The 27,391-nt window shown below is 40.3% G+C and overlaps 1 protein-coding gene across 2 annotated transcripts in view; it reads right to left on the bottom strand.

Moving 5' to 3' along the window:
* casz1 (castor zinc finger 1) overlaps positions 1-24,420 on the bottom strand; it is a 101,893-nt gene extending 77,473 nt beyond the window's left edge. Inside the window, exons 1-2 of one of the 2 annotated variants that reach the window (XM_015035155.1) lie at positions 24,001-24,420; positions 5,158-5,256 (exon numbers count right to left, since the gene is read on the bottom strand). In XM_015035155.1, the coding sequence (XP_014890641.1) occupies positions 5,158-5,167 (10 nt within the window). In that variant the 5' untranslated portion in view covers positions 5,168-5,256; positions 24,001-24,420. The remainder of the gene's footprint in view (positions 1-5,157; positions 5,257-24,000) is intronic. The other variant, XM_015035154.1, reaches the window with a different exon arrangement.
* Positions 24,421-27,391: the final 2,971 nt, after the last annotated feature.

The following is a 27,391-nucleotide window of genomic DNA, read 5'->3' as shown; positions in this document are numbered from 1 at the left end:
CATATGTTGTAAAACTAATTCCGATTGAAAGCTCCAGTGGCTGTGAAAGCAGGCGTTCTTTCTCTCTCTTCTACTTTCACACCCGCGTAGACACAGTTAAGCACAAGAGAGTAAAACACCCACACACACACACACACACACACACACACACACACACACGCACAGTCTACAGTATCTCACCTTAACAGACAAAAACACACATAGGCAAACGGTCTACCTGATTCTCTCGATTGAGGTGGTTTTATCACATTTGTTAACAGTGTGTGGTGACACATAACGTGTTAGAGTAGGGACAGCGACGAAAGTGATTCGGGGAGCACGTGCTCGCGCGAGCCAAAGCAAAGGTGACAGTGAACGTATAGTGTTGTAGAGGAGTCAATTAGAGTTAATAATGTATCACTCTTTCAAATGTTGCATTCATTTGTTCACACTTAGATAAAGCTAGCAAAAAAATAAATAAAAAAAAAATAGGTTGTACCGGGTGTGCTGAGCAGACTACGCCACATTTACATTATCGTCCTTATACATCGAGGAGCGACGTTCCGCTTGAGCGGTGGCGGTGGAGTGACGGGCTGCGAGGTGGGAGCCGATGGGGGTCGGGGGGGGTGAGAATCATGCCTTTCAGGCCCAAGTATTGCCAGTCCTCAGGAGGTCTCCCCCTCTAATTACAGAGTGGGAGAAAGACAGCTCTTTGTTCTACCCTTTAAAACGTTAATTGATAAAAACCGAGCCGGGGTGGAGGGTGATGCTATGGGCAGATAAAGGTGGGTGAGATTATTTTTGGAGCTTAGGGTCCTTTTTTTAACAGGACGCACTAATCCTGTTAGACGCCGTTTTGCTCCTGCAACTCTTCCTTTCGGAGTCAGGCTGAGTTGTAAGTGCTGCAAGCGTAGCACTTCTTCAGGTGGCAGAGAGGGCCGCAATGGCAAACTATGTCACAAAAACTGGCAAGCAATCACAACCTCGAAGAGGAAGTGGCATCTCGCTGAAATTCTGAGGAACCTTAATGTAAACCGCACAGGACTCCAAACCACTTGCATATTACAGAACATTAGTCGTCTTGCTTTATGCCTATTATTAGCCTGGGGTGAGATTTGTGTGGTACTAATGATGACAAGCAAAACAGTGTCTTTCAAAAGTGTTCATAACCCTTGAACCTTTTTACATTTTGTCAACACAAGCTTCACTGAATTCCATGTGGCTCACCAGCCAGATGTAAAAGTGACATGCAAATGTGTTCACACCTTTTTACTCTGACGGCTCTCAATAATATACTGAACAATTAAAAACATTCAGAAATCCCCTAATAAGTTCATTTGTACTCTCATATCTATTGCAGCTCTGAATCGTCCACCACCGTCTTTCACTGTGGGAGTGGTGTATTCGGGGGGGAGGCACACTGTTCGTTTACCACGACTCAATGGGTTTTTTTGTACGCAAGTCAAAAAGTTAAAGTTTGACTTCATATGAAGAGACGTTTGCCTTGTCACCTAAATGCCATTCAGCAAATCTGAAATAGGAATTTGAATGGCCTTGCAAAAAGGTTCTCTTTATTTTGTCACTTAAAAAAACAAACAAACAAAAAAAGCAGATTTGCACAACCGCTATGCTGTCCTGTCAACAGCTTATCCTACATGGGGTCGAAACCTTTGCAGATCCAAAGTCTGACCTGTCAGTTTAGGTGGACGGTCGTGATTTGGTAGGTTTGTAGCTGTGACCTGCTCTTCATTTGCAGTTCATTCAATGAACAACTTTCTCCCTGACCTATCTGTTGTGTTCCTTTGTCATTGTGTTGCTGTTTGTTTGCTAATCTTCTCAAACAAACCCCTCAGGCCTCCCCAGAACAGCTGGATTAAAATACACACAAGGCAACTGGCTGCATTCAGTTTAATTTAGGTATTTGATACAAATGTGTCTGTGTTTTGGTCCACTGCATGGAATTGGCGTAAAAGTGTATACATTTTCCAAACATAATTACTTAAAGAATAGTTTTCACCTAATGATGGTGTGAAATTGGGACTGACTTTGTCCGTTTGCTTTATAAAAACAGTGAGAACAATAAGTTCCATTTCTATTTGTGCAGGATTGGCCAATCTTATTTGTCAGCAGTTAAGTAGCTGTAACAGGCTTTGCCATGACTGTAATCTGCTTCTGCTCGTTTAGGCTACCTGGAGTCAACAGAGGCTGAGAAGTGCTGCTACAGTGGCCAAATGGAGTCTGAATATGTTACAGAGGCAATTAAGCATGTTGGTGTGTGTGCACGCACACGGCAGTGTCAAAGGGGCTTAGCCGGGCCAAACACGCCTCATTGAAATGTCCATCTTAAAGCCACCCAAGTTCCTCATCTCCCCGCCTCCCGCCCTCCGACAACCAAGATGCTTCAAGACTGTCAAAAGCATTTTCCACAAAGCTGAGGAGGGGCCGAGGAGAAAAAAAAAAAAAAAAAAAAAAAAAAAAAGGACCTGCTACTACTGTCACACGCAAGCTCGCGCGTGCACACGCACACAGTCGCTAGGCTGTCAGGTAAATTAGATCTGAAAGCTGACAATTTCTGACCATATTTCCTTGATTATTTCAAACAAATGCACACCAGCCGCTCTAAGGAGATTAAAGTGACATAAAAGTCCCGAGTGGGAGGAGGGAGGGCAGAGAATCCAGGTCACCCCCATTTGTCCCCCTGCCTGACAGCAGCTATATCGCTATCCAATCCAATAAAAGTCCCCCCCTCCTTTTGCTTTAATTAATTTTACAGCTAGCTTGCTTAATTACTTTCAATCAAAATCCTCTTGCCATCACAAAATTAGAAATGGTTCAACTCCATTAGTCTAAATTCTTCATTTACATACACAAAGACTGTCAGCTCTTGCTAAGCAAACGGCCTCCTGCTTGATGAGATTGTTTTTTTCCTGCACACTCTATCACTCTCTCAGTTACACACATGCATGCGACTGTGGTGTTCTTTTTTTTTCTTCTTTTTTTTTTGAAAGGAGAAAAGTAGCATTAAATTATTGGAGCCCCCTTTACTTAAGACATTCTCTACTTAATCAGAGTTCAGGTAAGCCGTGGTGCACAAAACTGATTAGAAATCCACAAATGCCGCGTCAAAACAACACTCCTCAACCTCAATCAATGCGCCGTGCAATAAACGCTGCACATAGCGGGTACGCAGAACTATCAAACTAACTCTTCTGATACGATTACAGTAATCTTACATAAATTTGGATTTGTTTTTAAGTAAGATGCCACTAACACCACTAAGACAATGGACAAAGCGACCGGATTTTCAGTGTGACGAGGGGCCCTGTGCCCTGCTGGCCAATCACTTCTACTTGGCACGCAGGCGTCCTCTCCATCACGCACACACTGCCCGAGGCCTTCACATCATCAAGAATTAAGGACATGCAGATAGGGTTTGTGCACTGACCAAAGTGAAAACCCGAGTACACAGTTCCACTACTACTACCTCGTGTCTATGTGTGCGCACGTCGCCTTCCCCACACTACCAGCAGCATAATTAGGTCCAGAGATGAGAGCATTAAATTGGTATAACACACTCACGGCTGCAGCACACTGCTACAAAACGTATCGATGGTAAACGTACATGTTCGTCGGCAGTGTCTGCCGGTTGCTTCTCCCCGTTGCAGTTTTGAACCCCTTTTTCTACCTAAATGTTGCCATTTCACCCCTTTCACCTCAAAGCAAAGCATTTAGCACCTATGCCTATTTAGCATTGAAGTCAAGTATTTATTATGAAGGTAAATGACCATAAAATGCTCAAAAGCTCAATTGAATATTATTATGAAAAGAAAAAACTTTGTATTACACTATATTCCCATTTATGGAGGTCTGATCAATTTTTTGTTCAGTTGTGTCCTATTAAATATGATGGTTTATGACCTCTGGTTAAACCTAAACAACGCTGAGCGAACCCCCACTGATAGATATTATTCATTGGAGTCATTAAGCTGCACTGCCTTCCTGCAGACCAACTGTGGAAGATAGAAAATTACTTTCAATTGTCGGTTGTGAAAGGCCAGTGGAGGCATTGTCAGTATGAAACATCCCAATCCTGACGAGCAAAAAAAAAAATTACAAAGGTATAAAATAATAATCAGCGCCATTGATAGCACTTTTTTTTCCTTTAATTTAAAGATGTAGCAGTCAGAGACTGGAATCAGTCAATTATTTTCCTTGACTGGCATTGATTGGTGATTGGCAGGTCAGATATCAAAAATGTGATTTCTCTGTGTTTCACCCCAACAAATTCAAAGCCTCGTGTCTACGGGATGTAATTTCTAACTGGCAAGTCAGACCTCAAAGGAAATCAGTATCAGAAAAGTCCTGTCTTAGAAAAACATTATTTAAAGCGCTGACAAAAAGAATGTAAACAACTATTACAAACAAACTAGTAAAAAAAAAACAATATTTATAAGAATAAAGAGTGAGTGGAGGACTATAAATGGGGATCATTACGGCCCGGCAGACTGACTACAATGCGGATCTGACCTGGCCTCTTTTACTCCATGTCTGCAACCACCGGTTTCCCCTGCCCTCTTTAACCAGTCCCCATTAACACTGTTAATTATCTAAATCCATCATTCTTGGGGTAAATGAAGACTGCCTCTTTAATTCAATTTAATAGGATCATTTTCCAACTCACGTTCACTTTAGCCCCAGCTGCCCGCCCACCAGTCCCCCCACAGTGTCCCGTTCCAGCCCCCCACCCGCTGCCCCCACTTCCCACTGCATCTGTGACTCCTTTGGCGGCATCTTCCCTGGTCTGGCTGGGAGCGGGGGCAGAGGGAGGGAAGGAGGGGGACGTTTGGCTTGGTGGCAGTGACGGACCGACGGGCTGTTGATCTCCCATGTCTTGTCTTGGCTCGGCTGGTGGCAAGCAGCAGTTCTGGGTTCCCAGTCAGCCGTGCACACAAACACTGACTGACACGCACACACAGACTCAGACTCGCAGTACCAGCCCTGTTCACCGGGGCTTGGCTAATCCTGTCACATCAGGCCACATTGGCTGAGCTGAGGTCTTTCACAGCAACACACACACACACACACACACACACACACACACACACACACGCACGCGCACACGACTACCCCTCCACACTTCTTCGCCGACTCCTCTTACTCACTTTCACTCTGTCTTACCTTTGTTCATTTCACAAAGTCACAGGGGCTGCCAGTTACTGCCTGCGATTGGAGGGGCGGGAATGTGTTCCAGCAGTAATATTAGAGAGCATCTTACATCTAAATGAACATACATAGAAAAAAGGGCTAAAAAAATAGTCACATCAGAATTTTTTTTTTTTTCATTTATTTTGTGTGAGCCAGCTTAAATGACTGCAGCAGACACGTAAGCATGTCATACATGTGTTGATAAAATACACAGGTGTCATTTTTCCTCCTTTATTTTCATGGTGGTGCCAGTTTCAAAAACAGTTTTCCCATGCAACCCCCACCGTGAGCATACGTCTCCTAATCTGACTTTAAATCTCGCTTTCTAACGATCAAACACAAGTCAAGTTTTTTAATAAAGACGCTGTCAAAGTAAATTATCGCAATTATTACTACAACACGAGTGCTCCGTCTCTCTCTTAAATTCTCCTAAGAATTTGTTAAATATTAGCTCCTCTCATCCCATCATTCAGAGTGAGGGTAAATTCCCCCCGTCTCCACGGCACACCAATCCAAATCTCCCAGGACTAAATCCACTCAGAGCCACACATGCACACACAGGAGATGCTGCGTTCCCCCTTTTTTTTTTTTCCATTTATATTTCTGATGTTCCCAGACGCTCGTTCGCGACCGACTCTGGGAGAGATCGGGATGATTTTAGCCATGATTTAATTGGGTTTGTTAAAGGGAGATGTCAGCACAATGGGAGACGAGCCCTCTAAATCCACCATGTTCGCCCAAAATGCCCAGATGAGATAATCACCGGTGACGTCTACGAAAACACTTATTATATTTGCCCATCGCCTGGCTGAAGCTGTTAAAACTCATCAGTGTTATTCCTGCCTTGTTTTTCTCTCGCTCTCTCTCTGGGAAAGTAGCTTAACTTATAGTCAGAACTGTCACCTCTTTTTAAAGAGATAGCGCAGCGCCGCTGTGGATATGGAAAAAGTTCACCAAGAGGAAAAAGAAAGGGCAACGGGAGCTATCGGGTATCTACTCAATACTCATTTTGTTTCCACCCAATACTAATTAAATAAAACATGCGCAACTTTTTTTTTATTATTGGTTTTACAACAAAGCCAAAGGAGCATGCAAGTCCACTGTAGTTACACATGTGAAATGGGCATGTTGGTGACAACAGGAGATAAAAAAAAAGAGAAAGGATCAATATGAGTCTTTCTTATAGCTTCACTAATTTTAAATCTAAGCTTTATTTAACCACAGCACATTGACAGGCCATTGTCATCTCTAAGTAGCAGCAAGGTGCTTAAAAGCACTATTGCTGCACAGCAGCAGCAGTGTGACACAAGCTGTTGACTGTGCGAAATAAAAGCAGACCTCAGTTTTCCCTTTTAAAGAAAAAGATAACACATTGAGCTGCAACACAGGTTTCCAAAGTTTAATGGAATACTTTTTTAGGATTTGAATGCAGGACCTGAGTTAATTTTGGCCTCACCTAATAACCTGTCCCCAGCTTGCCTAATAACTCAAGTAAGTTAAATATAGCTGACAACTTATGTTGGTGTTTTTCTCCTCCTGCGTGAGTCATCAATTTCAACACCTCTCACAAAGTATACAGTGAGCTTTATAAGGCTTATTGATGACAGCAAATAGAAAAAAAACCGATCCCAGTCTGGATCTGTTTATCTTGTGCTCCACCTTTTTTTTCTTTCCATATTTGTATATAAAATTCATTTTTGAAAAGTTCTTACTGTGCAAAACAGACACTTGTGAATTTTATGACGTTTTCCTACCCTCTAAAAGTTTGTTGGGGGAAAAATTATATATATATATATATATATATATATATATATATATATATATATATATATATATATATATATATATATATATAAAAGTTGTTTTTTTATGCATTTCCATATAAGCATTTTTAACATGTTTAGTGTGGAATGTTATGTAAAATTGGCAGTATCTTTTTGTATCTTTTTGTTTATAGTTCTGACCATTAAACAAAATAAAGTGGACTTTTGAAAATTTTATAGAAAATATTAAGTAATTTTTTTTCTATGTCGTACATTAGAAAACATCTACACTTGATGAAAGACAATAAGTAATAAACAATAAGACATAAAAGTTAGAAAGTAATTCAACATAAAAATCTAATTCCATATTGAAACGGAGTCAAGTGCATTAAAATAATGAAAATGGCACAGATTGGTCTATTTGATTTTACTTTTAAATGACTCACAAAAAAAAAATCGTTGCTGAATAAACACTCCCAAGACAAAAAAAAACATATTTTAAATTTGATTCCCTGAACAAATAAGTCAGTTTGGGTCGTTCAGCAATAATGCAATTCTGACATGTTACTGATGAAAAAGGCTTGATGGGAAAAGGAAATGGTCGTACCTGTACAATACATAAATCAATTAAATGCAATACCTGCGATGGAAAACTGAGATATTTAGGAGATTTGTAAGGCCCAGAAGAAACGCTGCCAACTTGGCTAAATGTGGTGAGATGAGTGTATCTTTAGCGCAGGGGGCTAACCCCTCAGAGGCAAGGGTCAGCATATGAAAGACGCAGGTTATCTGCCTCCCGACAGGATATCCTCATGGATCAGCAGCGGAGGATGTTGACCCGCCCAGTTATTAAACAGGCTAATCTGTTCAACATGTCAATGTTAGCACTTTTAGTTGTGATTAATAAAAGACGACCCCTGGAGTGCTGCGTGTGCTTTTTTCATCGCCTCAGGTTGTTTTCATTTGCTTCTTCTTTTTTTTGTGTGTGTGGTTTTTCCTGTTTGGCAATTTAACAGTCCTTTTTCTCTTCCCCCCCCATATCTATTTGAATAAACACTCTTAATTATTAACTTTGTTGACAGAATTATTATCCTCAGTGAAAGCTCTTTTAGTAGCTCTCTGTGTTTCTCCCCTTTTTTTTTTTTGCCAGTGGCAAAGACTGACTGAGGTATTACAAGGATTCATTAAAGCAAAGGCAACTTTATATTTTATAGATAGGGAACAATGCAAATGTGATGCCTGGCTCTGTGGCCATTTAAGCAATGTTTAAAATGTATGGCCCAGTGGCTTTTTCACAGGCTGGTAGTAATAGAGCCGCTCTCTAACAGACTTGCCTCCTAAGTGCCTGGTGCTGTGTCTTAATTTGTAATCTAGTCAAACCAATTGTCCGCTAGCTAAAAAGGTCACAGAGACAATAGACTACACCGCCTCCCACAATGTAGGGAAAAAACCCAGAGAGTCTTTTTGTAGCTTTTTAACCAAAGATGTAATTAAGACACCTTCATCTTTAGGGGTGAAAAGGGCACCGACGAGCGCCTTCTGGAAATGCAGCGAGAAACTTAAGCAGCACAGGAAACGTTCGCTCAGACTCAGCGTTCGCTTAAATCAGGTTTCCTTCATGTTCGTCATGCAACAGCTTAAGACATGTTCAGACTCTATAGATTTCACAGTCATTCACGTTCTTTTTATAACATAAATGGCTGACGCTTATTGTAGATTTGAGAAAGAAAGCAAGAAAAAAAAGAATGAAAGATTGAAGAAGGAAGGACGCAAGGAAGAAAAAAAAAGGAGAGAACAGACAGGGGGAGGAGAAGTAGGACACAAGAAAGGACAAAAGGATGAAGGAAAATAAGGGCAAAATGTATGGACGTAAAGAATGAAGAAAGGAAATAGATAGAGAGGTAGTACACAAGGGTGGAAGGACGAAAGGTGGGAAGAAAAGATATGAGGAGGGAGAGAAAAACAGGCACAACAAAGAAAGGATAGATGGACAGAGGGGGGAACAAAAGGAAGGAGACAAAGAAGAAAGTTAGAAATAAGCAAGAACATAAGGAAGAATAAGAAAAAGGATTTGTATGGAGAAGATATTTTTGGACAATAAGATTGTCTGGAAATAAAAACATTTTTCCATCTCTTTTTTTCCCCCCCCAAATTAATTAAAGTCTGGAAAAGACTGGAATCCAACGCCAGACTTTTCCAAACAGCTATAGGAACTCCCTTGTCTCCGTCACCAAGTATCCACCAGCTGCAGCATCCCGATTCTATACATTGTAACCCAACAACTGTGGCAAAGAGAGCTTGTTGAGTAAAAAAAAAAAAAAAAAAAAAGATACTGAGTGATGCAAAGCAACACGGGAGAAGGCAGAGGGGGGACTTAAAGGACGTGATTTATCTGGGCTTGATTGCGTGTTAATCGAGGTTACGTGTATTAAGTGGAATCTAATTGGAACAGACACTGGCAGTCTGACAGATCGACATGATGCAGATGGATTGAGGTGGAGGGGGGATGAGAGGGAGAGGTGAGGGAGACAGAGAATGGGGAAGAGGAGCAGAGAGGAGTAGAAAGGAAAGGAGAGAAAACAACAGGGGCAAACGAATGTAACGGTTTCTTCACGAGCACCACCGAGCAGGAAGAGTTTTATGACACAGAACGTTAAAAAGAAAACGCGGAGAAGAGAAAGTCCTCGGCCGGGTCGTTCCACATGCGTCTCGTGATTGGTGGATAATGGAACGTGCAGAGGAGGACACACACCAGTGAGATCCTGAGTGACACAACAGGGCGCCTGGAGTTTGTCCTCCCCCTACAGTTGCCACAAACATCTCGTTTCTGCTTTATTGGTAACAAGAGTTTAAAATAAAAAAAGGAAAAAAAAATAAGAGAATAAGAGATCGAGTGACAGCTGCTGCATCGTTTCTCACCTCGACTAGGAGACGGGCAACTGTTCCCCTGGTCTCTCTGAGTCCTCACTGTTCCTGACAGGCGACAACTGTTTCCAAAAGCTCCCTCTCCCCAAATCTGAGGCATTTAGCCTGGAGGGATGAATGACGCTTTCAAATGTTGCCAGAGTGACAAATCATAAAAATGGACCACCTGTTCAGGTCAAGCAACTGCTAACTCATGGCTAATATACCGGGCAAAGAAGGAGAACTTTGTTTGTGGAAAAGGAAATTATGACTGCACACACACACACACGCGCACACGCACACACACACACACACACACACACTGTGTTCTGCGTGGCTGTAGATGGGAATACAAAAAGGTGAGTGACAACAATGGTCCCTATGAATCAAATATGCTTCGAGAATAGCAGCGGTTTTTTTTTTAGAGGTAAGTAACAATATCAGAATATATTAAACGCGGATCCCAACTTTTGTTTTTGTCATAAAGCGTCGAATGGGTTAATTTCAAATATTGATAAAAGAAATAAAAACAGAGTTTTTAAAAAATAATAATTTAATATTAACTTTCTTCAATGCCTAATTTCTGATGCACACACTCCAGCCAGGTAGGGGGCAGTAATGCCTCTGAAGTTTCTATACCAGCAGTAAAAAATATGACCTGTGCAGAGGCAGCACTTCAGGTCTATGTTAGTGGGAGCAAAAACAGCAGAAAACTACTTGATTAAAAGCTATTTGATTATTGGACAGAGCAAAACCGGGTTGTCTGTCTGTGTTTAAATCAGGTTTAAAAATACAACAAATCCACATAAAAGCATCACTTCTTCTAGTTGGTGGCCCAACACACAGCGTAGCAAGAACAAAAACTGTAAAGGGCATCATATATGCAAGAATGTCTCCAAAGAGCTAAATAAAAAATAAATAAATAAAAAAGATGTTTATCATTGGACTGTGGTCTGCAGGACACAGCAGCACTCAAAAACTTCACTCGTCAACACAAAATGTCTAAATCGTTCCCGACGTGATCCCGTCACAGCACAGAGACAGGGGAGTTGCTTCGGTCATCGCTCTGATTTGATCCATTCTGACTGTTACACTAATGGCATTAATAAGGGGCAAAACTGCTATTCTGAAACCGAATTTTGCTCTTCTTCATTTGGCCAATTCTCTTCCGACACGAAAGTCTTCGCAGCTGGAGGGTGGGCGTGAGTTTGCGTGTGTATGCGTGTGTGTGTGTGTGTGTGTGTGTGCCCTGCTATCATCCAATGGATAGAAGGTCATCTCTATTGTAGCATTGATGGATCGCAGCATTTTGCAATAGTCAAAAAACAAAAACACAAGGTTTTGAAATGCGACTCCCCTCCTCTGACAGACGAAGTCGCATTCACCAGATGGGTGGATAAACCGAAAAGAACGGCAGACATCAGGTTCTTAAAAAATAATGAAATGAGCACTGAATTAGGATGAATCCACAAAAATACCCCATAAAAGTTTATGGTCCAAGTCTAATAAAACAAATTTGTCCTTGAGGTTCATATTTATATTACTCTACATGGATCACTGCAAAGTCAGCGTGCATATTTGCTGCATGTTTGTGTTTAACGCAAGTATGCATGTGTGTGTGTGTGTGTTCAGCCCTCATCAGCTGCTAACATTGAGAGGATGACACTTTGTGATCAAGGACATGAATATCTCATTGATTTTTAGGGGCCAGCTTAACTATCCATTCCAATTGATTTTTAGCTTTGCTGGGTGTGCGAGTTATGGCAGTTTTAATGTATCATCTGTATGTGCACTCATCGCCCTGCTGCAAAGACAAGGTTCACAACAGGCTGTGGAGGAAAAACAAAAGCATATACAGCAGGGACTTCATCCCTTTTCTCTTCTATTTTAACTTACATTTCAAAGAAAAGGAGCAATATGGTGGGAACACGCTCTCTATCTCCAATATTCTGGCCTCTGTAGAGTATCTAGTAGTGACTAACAGTTTCTTTTCATCATCATCATGGAAAATCAGACCAGTGCTGTCGAATGAGACGTAATCCCCTATAAAGCAACAGTTTCATGCCAGTTTTGCAAGGGACTGCTTTGCAGAAAGGAATAGAAATTTCAACAGACATCCTGCAAGCTTTGCCACAAACCATCGCCACAAAAGAAAACACAGTACATATTTGTAAGACTTTTTAGACTTTTTTTTTTTTAGGCATAATTGCTTACAATTAGAGAAGTGCTGCAATAATACATCAGATTACAGTGGATTAACAATTCATATCAACTATTAATAATCAATGATTTGATGATGTAAGAGACAAAGTCAGGGCAATGTGATCCAAAAGGCGATCTAAAGTCATCTGTCAGGTAGAAAGTCATTAAAATAGAGGCTCGTTTTCCTGTGCCAAGCTTAGGTTTCACCGTGCCACGGATACATTTCTATTCTTCGCCGACGTCCCGCGTTCTCATATGATATCATCTCTTTTGAGAACATCACTCTCGATGTCTGATGTGTTTTCGTCCAACTCAAATTCATTGCTTTCTTTCTTTCTTTCTTTTTTTCTGCTCCCACAAGCGGTTTGGATGAAGCAGCCCTCTGTGTGAGGTAACTCTTTTGTTGGGTGAAAAATGGACTGAGTAAAGCACACTTTACTCCATCTCCGTCCTTTAAAAAAAAACAAGTCTGCTTAATTAATGTTTTACAAGTGCCGCTGTATTCTTGGTAGAAAAAAAAAAAAGCCTCTATCAAAGCCGGCAGGTTCAGATTACGTACGCTAATTGAAATTCTGAATTTCTAAGCCAACTTCTTTTTTTTCCTTTTACCCCTCTCTCCTCTCGCTCCTTCTCCCTTCTCACACAATAAAGCTGAGCGTTTTGCAGTCCACAAATGGCATCAAATCATCTAAGTAATATGGGCTTTTCTATTTTTTATTTTTTTTCCTGTATTCTCATGTTCTGCTAGTGGGTTCATGAGACAGCTTAATAAAGCAGTAAATGCTTGGGGAAGCCTGAGAGCCCCACCACGTTGGCGCGTGCCCGCGTGTGCACGTGTGTTTTACCTCCACCGGGGACCTCAAAGACGGGAGGCAAAGCCCTGGTTCCACACACTCAACAGATTTTCCTGGAGAATAAAGACACTGAACAAAAGAGGATGACTAATGCCGCGACCAAAGCCAAAAAGTAAGACACTTATCCCATGAGTTGACATTCATGGAGCCCATATTAATGCATTTTGTACTGGATGAATGCAGGGTAATTTACAGGTTACACACGCGGTGGGTGCTGCAGGAACGAACGGTGTGTGAACAGCTGCAGGTGTGGAGAGCCTCCGTTTGGACAGGCTTCACAGACACGCCAAAAAGACACAATAGGGTGAAGCATAGGTTTCTATGCACTAGTGACAATGATCTAAGACGTAGTTGGAGATCGGATCAAGTTGGATATGGAGGAAAATCTTTTTTTTAATCTCACTTCATTCTCTGCATATACCTCTGTTGGCTTCAAAGGGAAGTGTTCAGCCCCTTCCTGCCATCGGTGTTTATCTAGAAAGGTAACTGTAACAGATGATTACATAAATTACAGAGTTTAAAAAAAAGAAAAAAAAATGTCACGCTTGATAACCTTTGTTCTGAGTTAATGATTGCTGCGAAAGAAAACTGCCTCTCTTTCTTTCTCTTTTATATTCACCCAAACTCCCTCCTTTCAGACAGGGGCATTATTTTATTGTCCTGTTTTGCAAGCATTATAACTTCACGTTCTTCTTCCCCCAAGGTCAGTTTCTAGTCAGGCCACATGCAGACTATTTACACACGGGGCTTTTTCAGGTCAGTTCCATTGTATTTACATCAAATAATTTTTGATAAGGGATGTAAAAGACCTATAAAACCGACATCATAAAAAGGAGAGGTGCAGCAGAAATAAGGACAAAAGATCAACGGCTGATTTTTTTTTTCCTCTTATCTTGGACACGTTGATACTTTTTGGGTCAACTCTTGTCACTTCCTCAAACAACAATCCTGATATTTCTTCTTTTTCTGTGAAGAAGAGGTCCACCCAATTTACAACTCTTGAAACAGCACACTTTGACACTTTTTCATTAGTTTTTTGCAAGTCGGGTATTTTGATTTGCTTTTTTCTAAAAAAAAATATTGAAACAACAGCACTAAAACTGGCTTCTGATTCAATTTTTGTTGTTGGGTTTTCTGATATCCGAGCAAGCTTAATTCAGATAAGAACTGAAATGTCAAAAATTAAACGCATCTAATGCTAAATCACAGTTCGTGACCAGCAGCTGCTTTATTTGAAAAACTCTTGAACAAAGTCGGAATTTCAAAGATTTGTTTTGTCATTCCATCTGGAGCTGGATTGATAATCAGGGGTTTAAGATGAAGAACAAAAAGAGTCTAAAGGCTAAAAGCAGTGACGCTTTTTCGGTTAGTGATTCAAAACATTTGATAGACCAAACTGCAAAGCTATCACCTAAATCTACTTAATAAAACAACACATTTTTAAAAAAAATCTTTTAAATAATGGAATAAGAAATAAAGTTTGCAAACACAAACTTCTTCCCGCACCGAATCTGCATTTTTTCCAAATGTATCTAAACTTGGAAAACGATCCAATCAAATTCCAGACTTTTCCACACTGCACAGGAACTAAGTGTTGTGAGATTTAGTCCGACGGCTCCCCAGTTCAACCTGCAAAGCCAGCTCTTGTTTCATAGAGAAGTACCTCCCCTGTTATCTCCCCAGCACTATAATCACTTAACAAAGACTTGGGCATTTGCACAAATTAAAACATCAATAATGCATAAGTGCTTTTCAGTTTTGAGCAATAGTGTCCCCGGATTGGGATGAAATACCCCTCTCTGCCAGTGGAAAAAAAAACTCTACCCCTGCATCTCCTGTTCCATGAACAACTTAAAGAAGCAACTGTTTAGCTGAGAGCAGCAACCCCGACATCCCCCCACCTCCAGCCCCCTCTGTTCAGGCTGTGGTGAGCGTTTGGGATCCACTCTGGTGACAGGACAAAATGGCTGAGGCCGAGTGGGATGCAGAAGTTGTTTTAAAGCAGCACGCAGTAAGTGGTGGTGGTGCATCAGTGCAAACAGACAACACCCTCAAGTTGCGCAGCGTGGCATCCTTCCATAAACAACACCACCGCCGCGTCCCCAACGTTTATGATTTGTGGTCAGAACGGCAACGCGGGCCTGATTCCGATCCAAGTCTGAGTGTTTGCTCTACCCTCGCATGGCTAAATCTGCCCAACCTTAGTCTCTTATTTTCCCCAGATGAAAACACCAGACATCTTATATGGCTGTCAGAGAGGTCTGCCTGAAACAAGTTATATGAGAACACTACACTTGGACAGGGAGAGGAAGGGCGGGGGCATCATGGGAACGAGGCTTTGCAACACTTCAAAACCAGGATGCTGTTCAGGCTACTGTTTAATTTAGAGAGAAAACCTCCTCCATATTTATTGCTGCAGTTGTGACTGAAGTTGCGCTGAGTGTGGAGGAGTTAGATATCATTACCGGACTAGTAAATCCATGACCAGCACCGCCGCAGAGCCAGTGGAGGCCCAGCCATTCTATACAGATGGCCTCAAGGACAATTAGCGATAATGATTGGTTGCCACATAAATGAGAGAAACTCTATTTGCTGCTGCACTTGCTGATGATCACAGACGAAATGCCTCTGTTAATAATATGGATGGATGTTTTAAAGGAATAGTTTAGAATGTCTAAAGCTGCTAAAAAGGTTATAAGACACTAATTTCTTGTGACTTTCTCAGTACATTTGGTATAAACCCAGATTATCTGTCTCTGCAGTTGAAGCTAACGGCTTGTCTAAGAAAAGCCGAGACCACAGGAGACTTCTAGCATCTTAAAACTCATAAATACCTAAGTGGTTTATAGCGACCTATAATTGTCACCAAATTTGCATCAGTCTATTATTTACACAAAAGAAAAAAAAATACACATACTAGTAAAATGGAGGTAGCGTGCTACCAATTATCTTTCCCTGTGAAAAACACACCAAGTGTAAAACAAATAAAGCATTTCCAGAATAACTGTTTGATATAAAGTCAGTTGTGTGCTGTTTTTCATTGTTTTACACTGCTTTGCTTTTCTGTTTCATAGTTATTCGAACCAGAAACACTTTGCACTTTCTGTTTTCGGTACGTTTCAAACAGGAAGATCATTGATGGCAGATTACCTCTGATCTTCATTTTTTTGTGTAAACAGTTATCAACTTCTGTGTAAATAACTTCCAAATTGTAAACATGAAATTTGTTTGAACGTTCCTTAAATAGTGTTTCTCATAAAACGCTGTGATGGTTTTGAGACCGGAGTTGTTTTAAGGCAATAATGAGCCTAAAGCTAACTACCTGTTTCCTTCGGCCTCTGAGACCAACTTAACTGGTTTTGTACTAAATAAAGCGGGTTATCTACTGCAGTTAAGATATAACCTTGGGGAGTGGCAACTTCTCATGGAACAAAATATCTCTTTGATGTTGTATTGGCTGTCACCTAGAGACAGGAAAAATAAAGGCTACAAAAAAAAAAGTTAAACCCATATGCAGGTGGGCATATGAGGATGTCCACCTGCATATGAGGATGCATGCAGGTGTATCTGCGTAAGAAAAGTAGTTCTTGGTATGTTGACACATGGTTCCAAAAGTGTTAAAGACTCAAAATCATTGAAATACTTTACCTCATCACTTTTTAGGCACTAAGTAAAAAAGAAACAATGACAGAGTGACAGAGAAGACAGGAAGTACTGTGATAAGACTGCAACTAGCTAACTGCTCGGTGCTAAAGACGCTAAAGTCAGCATCTGCCTCGGGGCTTTGTACTGGCACCAGACTAAAGGACTATTGGACTGTTTGTAATAATGCATTTGATCGTCTAGTTCAAAAATCTAAGCAGCTTGAGGTTTAAGCAACCTTCAATCAAGTTGTGAAAACACAAAATGGCAGCCTTTTTAATGCCGTTTTGACCACTTCTGAATGAGACAGGCATAGAAACTTTGACACACCAGTCAAACCTGGAAAGAATACACTGACTACATATTCTTTAGAGCACTGCTTATGATTAGAAAAAAATTATATTTATGAAATAAAAAAAAGAGCCATTTACAGTTTTCCCAAGAGTATTACTAAAACCTTGTCTCATCTTGTTCTTGTGAAGCCAATATCATAGTGTTTGCCAGAGCTATCACTCCCCTGCCCCCCAACATTAATTGCTTCTAATCTCGTAGCACAACCTAAATAAAATCCTGAACCTGTTAAACTCTCTTGGTTGCAAACACTGAAACCGGCTGTCTCTAAGCGTCCGTTTCTCACTTCAATATGTGAGGAAAACACAGCAAAGATAACCTCAAATCCTTTACAATCATCACATTAACATGAAAAATAAGAGCTGAGACAAACAGCACAGTGATGTAAAATATTATCTCCTCAATCATATCCTTTTTCCCCAGATATCTTCATCTCTCCCCCCACCTTCCTCCCTCCCTACCGTCTCTGTCAGTTAGTCTGGCAAACAATCCCCTTGTTAGCAAACTGTTAAGACAGCCGCTTGGTATACAAATTGCGCTCGACCAAGCGAATTTGTTTTGCAAGGGTGACCTGTTTAATCATCTCATTTTCTTTGGCGGACATTTATTCATCTGGTTTCCACGGTTACCGGGAACATTAAGGGGCTACAGTAATAAGGCTGGAGAGTCAAACAGGTAATAAAAAAATTAACGCCATTTTCCAGCAGCCGAGGACAGTGGGTGAAATGAATCAAGGGAGAGGTGGGAGAAGCAGCGGCGGGGAGGGCTGGGTGAGTGTTGGGGTGGGGTATGTTGGGGAGGGGGTTCCAATATTGTCCAAACAATAAGTGGTTATTTTACTCTGTAGATCAGGTGGTGCTGTTATGGACATGACACTTTGGGCACAGAGTAGGAGAGATAAAGCTTTTACCGTGGCCCTGCTCTGGTTTTATTGTCATTTTGTGATTGCATATCAGAACAATTAAAAGTTAGTCCAAGATATCTATCAACTTTGCTCGTTTTTTATTCCTCCCGAGTTCGAGAGGGAAGATAATTTACACCACTTGCAATGCAACGTGTCAGCAATAATGCAAGGGAGAAGATGACATTTAGACGCCCTGGTGAGAATCGTTTTAGAGTCTCCCCAACTTTAATCAAGTTTAATGCTTTTGTTGTCTCCCAGAAAAAGAAAACTGAGAAATGGAAAAAAAAAAAAAGAAAAAAAAAAAGAAAAACTTTATATAGAGATGGTTGTTTTCTGGCTATCATAAACTGTGACCTAGACATAAATCAAGGGAGTCCAACTTCGTGCCAAATATAGAAAATTCCGGCACAATAGGGGGAACAGGTGCTGAGGACCCGCAGAAAGTGACGAAGCGGGAGAGCCGGGTGTCTGCTGAATGCCAAATAAGGCAGCGAGGCACGCTGCACCGACAAGGCACAAACAACCCACCCTGATGTGATTCTCTGAGTCTGATGAGTGTCACAGATTTTTTGCAACAAAAATCCTCAGTTAAGACACTCTTCAGCGTCTCCAAGAGCAATAACTGAACAAGAGAAAACAAGCAGCAAATTTTATGCATTACTCATTTCTCCACTCCTCTCAAAAGTATGTCCAATTGACGGCACAGGCTTTGGCACTCCTGAAAATATGCGCAAAAACCTCTCAACCTAGCCCTTAATCATTCAAATCGTCTGGTTTAACCTGTATTTGGGCATTTTATCCTGGCAACACCTTTCCAACACAACATCAAATCGAATTCTTTCACTTTTCGCTGATGACTTTCTCATAAATTCGGAGAGAGGAGCGACAACTGCTGGTACAGAACAACTCTTGTTGAAAGGGAGGGAGAAAAAGAGATTGTCAGCCGACCCAGCCTCATCCTAACACACACACGCACACTAGCAGCACGCGCACAAACACACACACACACACACACTCCTGCAGAGAAACCTACGGTACACACTCTAGCATCAGACCGCTCGCATGTTGCAGGGAGCTCTCTCCTCTCCTTGCCCGGAGAAACAAACTCTGCAAACACGCGGGGTGAAAATCCTCAAAAGGGCGCCCAGAACAGACAGCAAAAAGGCTAAGCCCGGGCTCGGAAACTGCCAACTGTTCTGTTAACAGCCTCTTAACAGGTGTGGGCTCTAGAACCATGTAATCCTATCAAGTTACAGAGTTTTAAAAAAAGGGAAGAAATCCGACAAACTGCACGCTCCTAAACTCCCTCCCCCCCCCATCCCTCCTTCTCTTTTCTCCATCCTTCCCCCCCACCTCCTCCTCTCCTCTCTTTCTGTTGTGACAGAAGTGAACAGCTGGGCTTCAGATTTATCATGTACAGACAGTAATTATTGCTGGTGCTGCCTGCTACCGACCCAAGTGAATAGAATGTCACATGAAAAAAAAAAAAAAAAAAATCATGCATGCACATATATATACGGCAGAAGGGGAGCTGAAGTTAAAACGTGCCAGCATGGGAAGATGTGTGGCGCTAAAGGCAGACCGGGGCAGCCTGTAAACGTCATGACCGTTTACCTTTTTGCTTGGAAAAAGATAAATAAATAAATAAATATAAATAAATAAAGTTTCTACACAGGTTTTACAAAGATTAATCTGTAATCAGAATAAGTCAATTCAGGGTTGAGCAGTTTATTTCATGTCTGTCTCCAAGGTTTTCTTTATGACAAATACAGAAAGAGCTTTTTTTGTGTGTGTTTTCACAAAAATAATACAGATTAAATTACTCTCAAATTGTGCTTATTTTTTCTCTGTGGGATTATCAATTATTAAGTATTTAAAATTTTGGATTGAAAATAAAAATGGCCGTCCCGTGTCGCTCCCCAACACAGTTTTGCCCTGGACCAAGAGCCATTTCGGCCATATTACAAACAATGTCACAACGCTCCTGCAAACAGGACAGAAATGATTGGCTCTCTCGCTAAAAGCTACAAATATTTTGTCAGACATGACAAAGGTTGGAAAAATAAAAAAAGGTTCTCATGGTGTGTTTTTTTTTCTCAAGTCTTGAATTCCTGTCAAAGAAAAGGTGGTAGAGAAGTGAAACTGAGAAATGTACACGGCACCAAAGTGAGAAGGCAGATTTGCTCCAACACCCACTCCTCTCTATGCTTTCATTTAAGTTATTTTTTTTAATCACCCGGGTTACGATTAACCAAACTTTCCAACACGACAAGAAAAAAACAAGGAAAAGTTGCTGATATTGGACCACACGAGGTGTCTCTGTTGTTATCTGCTATGAGTCTGACCCCACCTGCCATATTTATCCCCGAGATAAGCAGGTCAGCAGATAAAGCATTCTGTTATTAACAATGCCAATCATTTCCTGCTTTCTTTCCCATGAAAGTCTCATCCGAATGCCCGCTTTGCCCACGTATGGGCTGTTTACACACCTTAAAGCCCCCTCCGCCACATTTAAAAGGATTAGACGCCACATTTTGTGCCGGCTTAATGTCTCTTTCAGCCGGTCTAATAAGTGCGCCTCGATAAGCGAAGCATGCAAATTCATTCATGGCCAGTTGAGACCGTGCTTTCAGACAAACGTCTTAAAGTCTTCCTCTCTGCTAATTACCTCTTCATTTTCCCCTTTTTTCTCCCCTCTCTTATAAAGCATATCGACTACTAGAGATTATTCTACTCCCTGATTTTTGCATGAAATTATAATTTCATATGTGAGATAGGGTTATGGAGTCGAAAAGGGATAAAGTTGCAGGACGCTTTTCTTTCAACTCCACACACACTGAGTAACTTACTGGAGTTTGTTGAGACTTTAAATATAATAAAATGTTTTCGCATATCATATAAAAGTAGGATTTTTTTTTTTTTTTTTAGGGGGGTTTAGGTTATGCAATTTTATTCATTAATTTAACAAATCTGCTTGATCCACAAAAATAAAAACTTAAGCAGTTATATTTTAGATAATAAAGCCAACGAAGACCCCGGGTGCAACCTGTTTATCATTCTGGAATATTTCTTCACCAAGTATTAATTAGGCCATTACTCCAGATTGGTGACAGGGAGCTTTGAGGTTTTAATTAGGTGCTGGCCACTGCATGAGTGCACAGGAGTGAAGAAAGGGGGTGGTGATGCCTCTTGCCTCGCTCCTGGCCCATATCAAGTACCCCCCTGAACACTTCTGGCTTCCGCCGCGACACGAAGCATGGGCAGGCCACGTGCATCTGTAGTTTATTTGATCATTTGATCTCTGATGTTTCCTCTTTCTGCCGTGCCCCCCCCTTTCCTGCCCGACCCCCCCAAAAAAGGACCAGTTGGAGCGATTTGGGTATAAAAGACGGGGGTTAAGGTAATTATGGTGCTGGGGGAGATGGGGGGAGAGTTGAGTCTGATGATGCGGCTTGTGTTCAGTCACACACACGCATACACATACACACGCACACACTTCCCTGCCCTCATCTGCTACGTGTGTGTGCTCCCCTCCTTGTCTACCCATATCACTCTGCAAAACCAGACACACGCACACACACACACACACGCACACACGCACAAACACAAACACACACAAAACCTGCGTAACATCAATCAAATACTCACAGCGTAGGCCCATAAAACTACACAAACACACAGCCTACCTTTAACACCCTGCATCTTAACACTTTGCAGATCAGGGCAGCTTAGTTTCAATATGTTAAAAGTATTGAATCATTTTAAAATAATCACTTCAAATATATAATTTTTTCATATTAAAATACAAAGCTAAAACATTTATTGCCACTGCTCTGTTATCATATAATTCTAAAAAAAAGCATATTCAATAAGATAACCTAAAAAAAAAAAAGTGTTTATTTTTTTTTTCCTTCAAACAAGGTACTAAATAAGTAAAAGCCTGAGTGTTTTTCCTCGGTTGACGAGGCGATACTAATCACCTTGTTGCTGAGAAGCAGTCTTCCCTGACAAGGCTCCTTAGAATACGAGGATCTCCCAGGAGGAATCGGCACCAAAGAGGTTAAAGACAATGATTCGCTTCTTTTTTTTTTTTTTTTTTTTTTTTTAACCCCCCCCCCGTTCTTTTTGCAAACGTCGTCCTGTTAAATTTATTTCAAAACTCTGTTAATCTGCTGTACACAACATTTCCATTAGCCCGGCCCGGCCCCCTAATAAAAATTCCGGGCTAGTTTAATTAAAAAATGTAAATTTACTGTCATCCAAGGAGCAGCAGAAAGAGGAGTGCAACAGCATATTTTATTGCTTAAGACATCAAATTGATTCAGGTTATTGCTAAATTGTGATAAAAGGTTATTGAGGCCCTTCAGACCTGGGCTTGTTTTTTTTCTCACCCGTTTCTTTTTTTCTTTTTTTTTTCTTTTTTTTTGTGGAGGGCCGTAAACGATGGAGAGGTGCCACAAAGGGGTTAATGAGACAAGTCAGTGAGGGGAAAAGGCAATCAACATTATGACTCATACGAGAGCCAAAAAACATTTTCCGAGCCCACAAAAAAGTTTGAAATTAAGGTGTGTCTCGATAACAGTTGAACTTGTTTGGTATTTCAATGGAAGAAGCAGGACACCTTAAATAGCACAAATAGCCCGGCGTCTGTGGTGATGGGAATCTGCTGTACAGCGTCTCTACTCTGACTTTTATTTAAGACGACGCATGCCTGAGTTTTGTCTTTCCACCTAATTTGACGTGGACAAGCCAATGCGGCAGCGAGGTTTCGAGTAAATTTTAAAAAAGTGATAAAAATTAAATCCAGAGAGGGGAAGTAAATTAAAAACAAACTGTCACAACTAAAAGTCTGGAGTAAAGCTACTTATGAAAAATAAATTACTGTTGAATATTTAAAATATTTCAAATGTATATCATTTGTGCAGCTTTTAAACAGTAAAACCCTATTTACAAAAACAACCACTATCATTTGTTGTAATAGCAAAAATATGCATCACAGTTATTGAAAGTAGTTCATATGAGTCATTTTATCAACAGGGCAGATGAAGTGAAAGAGAGCTAAAAATAAGAAGGTCTCGATTAAACTTACAAAAGAAGTGTAAGGACACACCACACATTAATGCTACCTTAAAATGTGAGTTATTTTAAAACACACACACACACACACACACACACATACACACACGCATGCAGGCGTACACACACTTATCCAAAATGCTCACCCAAGTGCCTCGAAGCAAGAGGAATGACGCTTACAAAGTGTAATCCAGTTACAACGGGACAAGTACATCTTTCTAAAAGTACGCACTCTTAGAAAAAGGGGCTGGTGGCAAATTGAACATTTTAAAAACATAATTACCTGTCGTACAGGTACTTTTTCCCACACATGAATCCTAAATGTCAACTGTTTCTGTTAAAAGTGAACTGCAGTGCATTTTGATTTACTGTTAATATAACAACACTAATTAGAGGCAGCTGAAAGGTGCGAGCTCTCCTTTACATGTGTGGCAACATAAAGAGCACAACAGTTTGTTTGCTTAGTCCCCTTGGCAACAAACCCTCAGGCCATTCAGGCTGCCCTTATGGCACTGCCAACGTCTCTGTGGGTCAATGCGATCATACCTGTATTTTGTTCTTCTGAGTCTTTTTTTTTTTTTTTTTAAATTAAAGGGAGATGATGAGCCAGGGGAAAATGGAGGAAAATTATTTTTATTAATAGAAATAATAATAACAATAGTAATAATAAAATGAAAGCAAAAAAATGAAACACCCTTTACAGGCAGTTATGCCAGTCCCAGGATAAACACGCACCCTGACGGGAGAAAATGAAACTTGCTTTGTGAACTTTCCTCACATGTGTGCTGTATGTCTCACGCCATCATGAGCCGTGCGCTGGAAAAACGGCCACTTATTTTTGATATTGCAGTCACCTTTGGGTGCTGTCAAAGAGCTATAAATAAGGGTGTTGGGAGACCTGGGTAAACGTACAGCGCTGGCACATTGTTTAATCATGAACAGTTTCCTCTCTCTCTCTCTCTCCCTCTCTCTGTTGCTTTCTCTCTTTCTCTCTCTCTGTAGCACTCTCTTTATTTATATTTAACCAGTGATTTTAAAAAAAGGCACACCTTAAACTGTCGGCTAATAAAACACATCTGACAAAAATAGAGAGAGAAGAAAAATGAAGAAGAGTACTCACCATATTCAGGGAAGTCGAAGTTAAATCCTCTCAGACATGTAACTTTCATAATATTACTCAAACTCTTGTTAGAAAGTCATTCAGGTGGCTGCTGGCGGAGGGGGGAAATAAAGCGGAAAAGTAACTAGATGAAAAAAAAAGAAGGGTTCCTTCAATCAAGCACTAAACTCCTTGACATGTAATCTGTCAATAGTTTGTTGCTGAGATAATGCCGGCTGCCACGAGCGGATTTGATTGGCAGCTTAGGTTCTGGCCCCTCCTTCCTGTGGTTTGACGAGGAGGGGGGTGAAAGAATATGGAGCCTCCCCCTTCCCTCCTCTTGCTCTCTCTCTCTCTCTCCCATACATACACACACAGCCTCTCACACACACGCAGCTCGAGCTGTTGGTGATGTTGTCTGAATAGGCTGATAGGAAATTATGGCAGAGCAACTGGAGCAGTTTTTTTTCTCCCTCCCTCAGTGGGCTGGCCTTTCCATCTTTGTGGTCTTCTAGCCTTTCAACTCTCTTGGGGTGGAGCCACCGCTGCCTCTATTCAAATGAGGGGAGAGCTACACTTTGCTTAAAAAAAAAAAAAATAAATAAAAAAAAGGGTGAGGAGGAGGGTAAATTAGAAATTTAATAAAGCATATCATAGCTCCTTTTGTTTTTGTAAATTTGAAGTTTTTAAAGTGACATTGCAAGTGAAGCAGTGCGATTTGATGCAAAAGCAGAAGTAGAAATGTGTTATTTTTATTCGCATTGCAAGAAGTGTAGGTGAAAGGAAATTTCTGAACAATTCTCGAACTTCTTGCAAAAACATAACTTCATTCAAAGCAAATAACTCTTTCACTTCTCTCCCAAAACAGGGATCCTCTCTGTTTCGGTGCTTTAAAGCTGCTCTCCTTCACAAAGAGAGAGTGGCTCTTTATCTTCACCTCAACTATGATAAGCTATCAGTTTTCATTGTAATTTCAGGTGAAATGATAAATGACGGCCGTTACCAGGTGACAATGAATACTTTATAAGACAAACCCCTTATTTGCCTGGCAGTTTCTTCCGCAGTGGCATGCAAAGCGCCTCTGAACCATTTGTACATAAACCCTATGTACTGTAAACATGGCGCCGTGTCAAGAATGTGGCATTTAAAGGGTGACAGAAAATAGAAAGAAACTCCGGACTTTTAAAAAGTGACGACAAATTTCTGTATTTTAACAGCAGAGTTGTTTTTTGTTTTTTTTCTTCAACCAATAAAGGTGTGGTGTATGTAGCATTTATGGGTTAGAAAAAAGAGGAAATGAACAACTTTATGGCTGTGAACCATAATACAGAGATACACAATCATGGCTTCAGTTCCTGTCAAAGGAGTGCAAAGTATGTACAGTACATAAAAAACAGGTTTTGGCTGATTCTGAAATTATGATGACTCATCTTGTTTAATGGTGAAAAAAAAAAAAAACCTTTTGTCTCCACCTTCTTTACCCACATAAAGGAAAAATGTCCCTAAAAGAGTTTCTGTCAGGCTCCACCCTTGCTCTAACATTGTACTGGAAATAATACTTCAGTTTTGTTTTTTGGTTTGCTTGTTTTACAAAAGCCTAGCTAAACTTGAATTGTTTTGTTCTACATGACAGATTCTGGTAAACATTTATTTTTATTATTTTTTTATTTAACCTCCGTTTAACCAGAAAACACCCATTTAGATTTAAAAATCTCCTCTTGAAACAGAATTAAATATTAATGTGTAGCTATACCACTTGTTTGCAATTTCTTAAAAAGATAAATAAATAATTTGTGAATATATTCAGCACAAAAAGCCTGAATTAAGTATTTTGTTTGGAGATTTGTGAATGCATTTTCAAATCTAGAGCACACCCAAATGAAATGCTGACATAGACGTACAGCAGAGTGACGTCACGGACGTCTGCTCCCCTCTCGGCCTCCTTCTGGTTGGCAGGAGAGTCCTACTGCTCCATTCAAGTAGAGCACGAAACGGATAAAAATCAGAGAGGTGACTGTAAACTGTAGAGGTGCCAGAACAAAGAAGATTAGCATTTGCAGCAAAAGCTTTATAGTTTTAAAAGAAAGGGTGAAAACCTATTTTTTTTGGTAAGGCTCAGATTTAATGGATTAATTGTAGTTCTTAAATTGGAGAAAAAGGCATTGTTCTTTTAACTGCATCCTTCTTAGTTCCCTAATATCTGGCACAGTGGTGACACTGGTGTACACACTCCAGCTCTCTAGAGGGCAGTAATGTACCTATAGCTTGCTTGCAAAACTGATAAAAATTCACAGGACGTGTTTATGATTGCAGGATTTGAAGCCAACAGTATCACCTGAACATGTTGCTGCAGGTAGAACGAAAATATTAGTATTTCCTACAAACAGTCCAGAACAGACCAGAAGTTCAAAGCCTGTTTAAGCTCAAGTAGAGGTCATAGCTATCCACTAGAATTTAATTTATCTAAAAATCTTAGTGTTTTGTCTAAGTTGGTCATGTCTGATTTAAAAAAAAAATGTGAAAAAGGGTAAAAACAACAAAGGATTTAATTAAGTAGCTTCTTTCACCCAGTGCAACATAGTCTGATCTGCAAATTAAAAGCTGCTTCACCTCAGTGAGAGCGCATACAGAGCCATGGAGAGGAAAGTTAATAGATCTGAACCTGAATCAGTTTTTTAGGTTTTATAACAGATGCTCATACGTCTGCAGCAGAGACATGAAAACACATGCAGGTGTCTGCTGCAGTGAGGCTCACTATCATTTGTAGATTCAGAATCCCAGTAATTATTTGCAAACTAAACCTAGTCGTAAACTCTTGAGATGGGCTTATTAAATCAATATGACTGATTAAATCTTTCCCTGGCAAAATTTTACCAGGATCAACCTCTGGATCATCTATGCAAACCCAGTGTCCTAATTGGCTACAGAGGAGCCACATATGCCACTGTGCGCCAGGATTTTACCAATACAATCACCAATGTTGCTTCATCAGCTGTTATATTAGACGGTGCATATAAAAAAAAATCAAGTAAATATTTACTTTGCTGTTTTTTTTTGTTTGTTTGTTTTTTGTTTTCTTTTGTCAGAGGGAATTTTGGGATCTGGATTAAAATTTCCTCCACTATTTTATAAAGTGCCCATGAATGAAGACCTGCACATGTTTAAAAAAAAAGTTCATATTTTTTATATTTGGGAAAGAAAAAAAAGTAAAAAGTAGATATTTGGTGTTGAAACATAGTAAATCAGTAAAATACAATTACAAAATGCGTTCAGTTGAAGCGCATTTGTCAGAATAAATTGAAAAAACAACCTTTAAGCAGGTATTAAACATAATGTTCATTCACCCCATATCTCTGTATTAAATATATATATATATATATATATATATATATATATATATATATATATATAT

Source organism: Poecilia latipinna, unplaced genomic scaffold (genome assembly GCF_001443285.1).
Source record: "Poecilia latipinna isolate Pla-1442-1.1 unplaced genomic scaffold, P_latipinna-1.0 Scaffold326, whole genome shotgun sequence".
Classification (NCBI taxonomy): Eukaryota; Metazoa; Chordata; class Actinopteri; order Cyprinodontiformes; family Poeciliidae; genus Poecilia; species Poecilia latipinna.
Note: the sequence above shows the minus strand (reverse complement) of the source record. Positions and strands in the feature narration are given on the sequence as shown.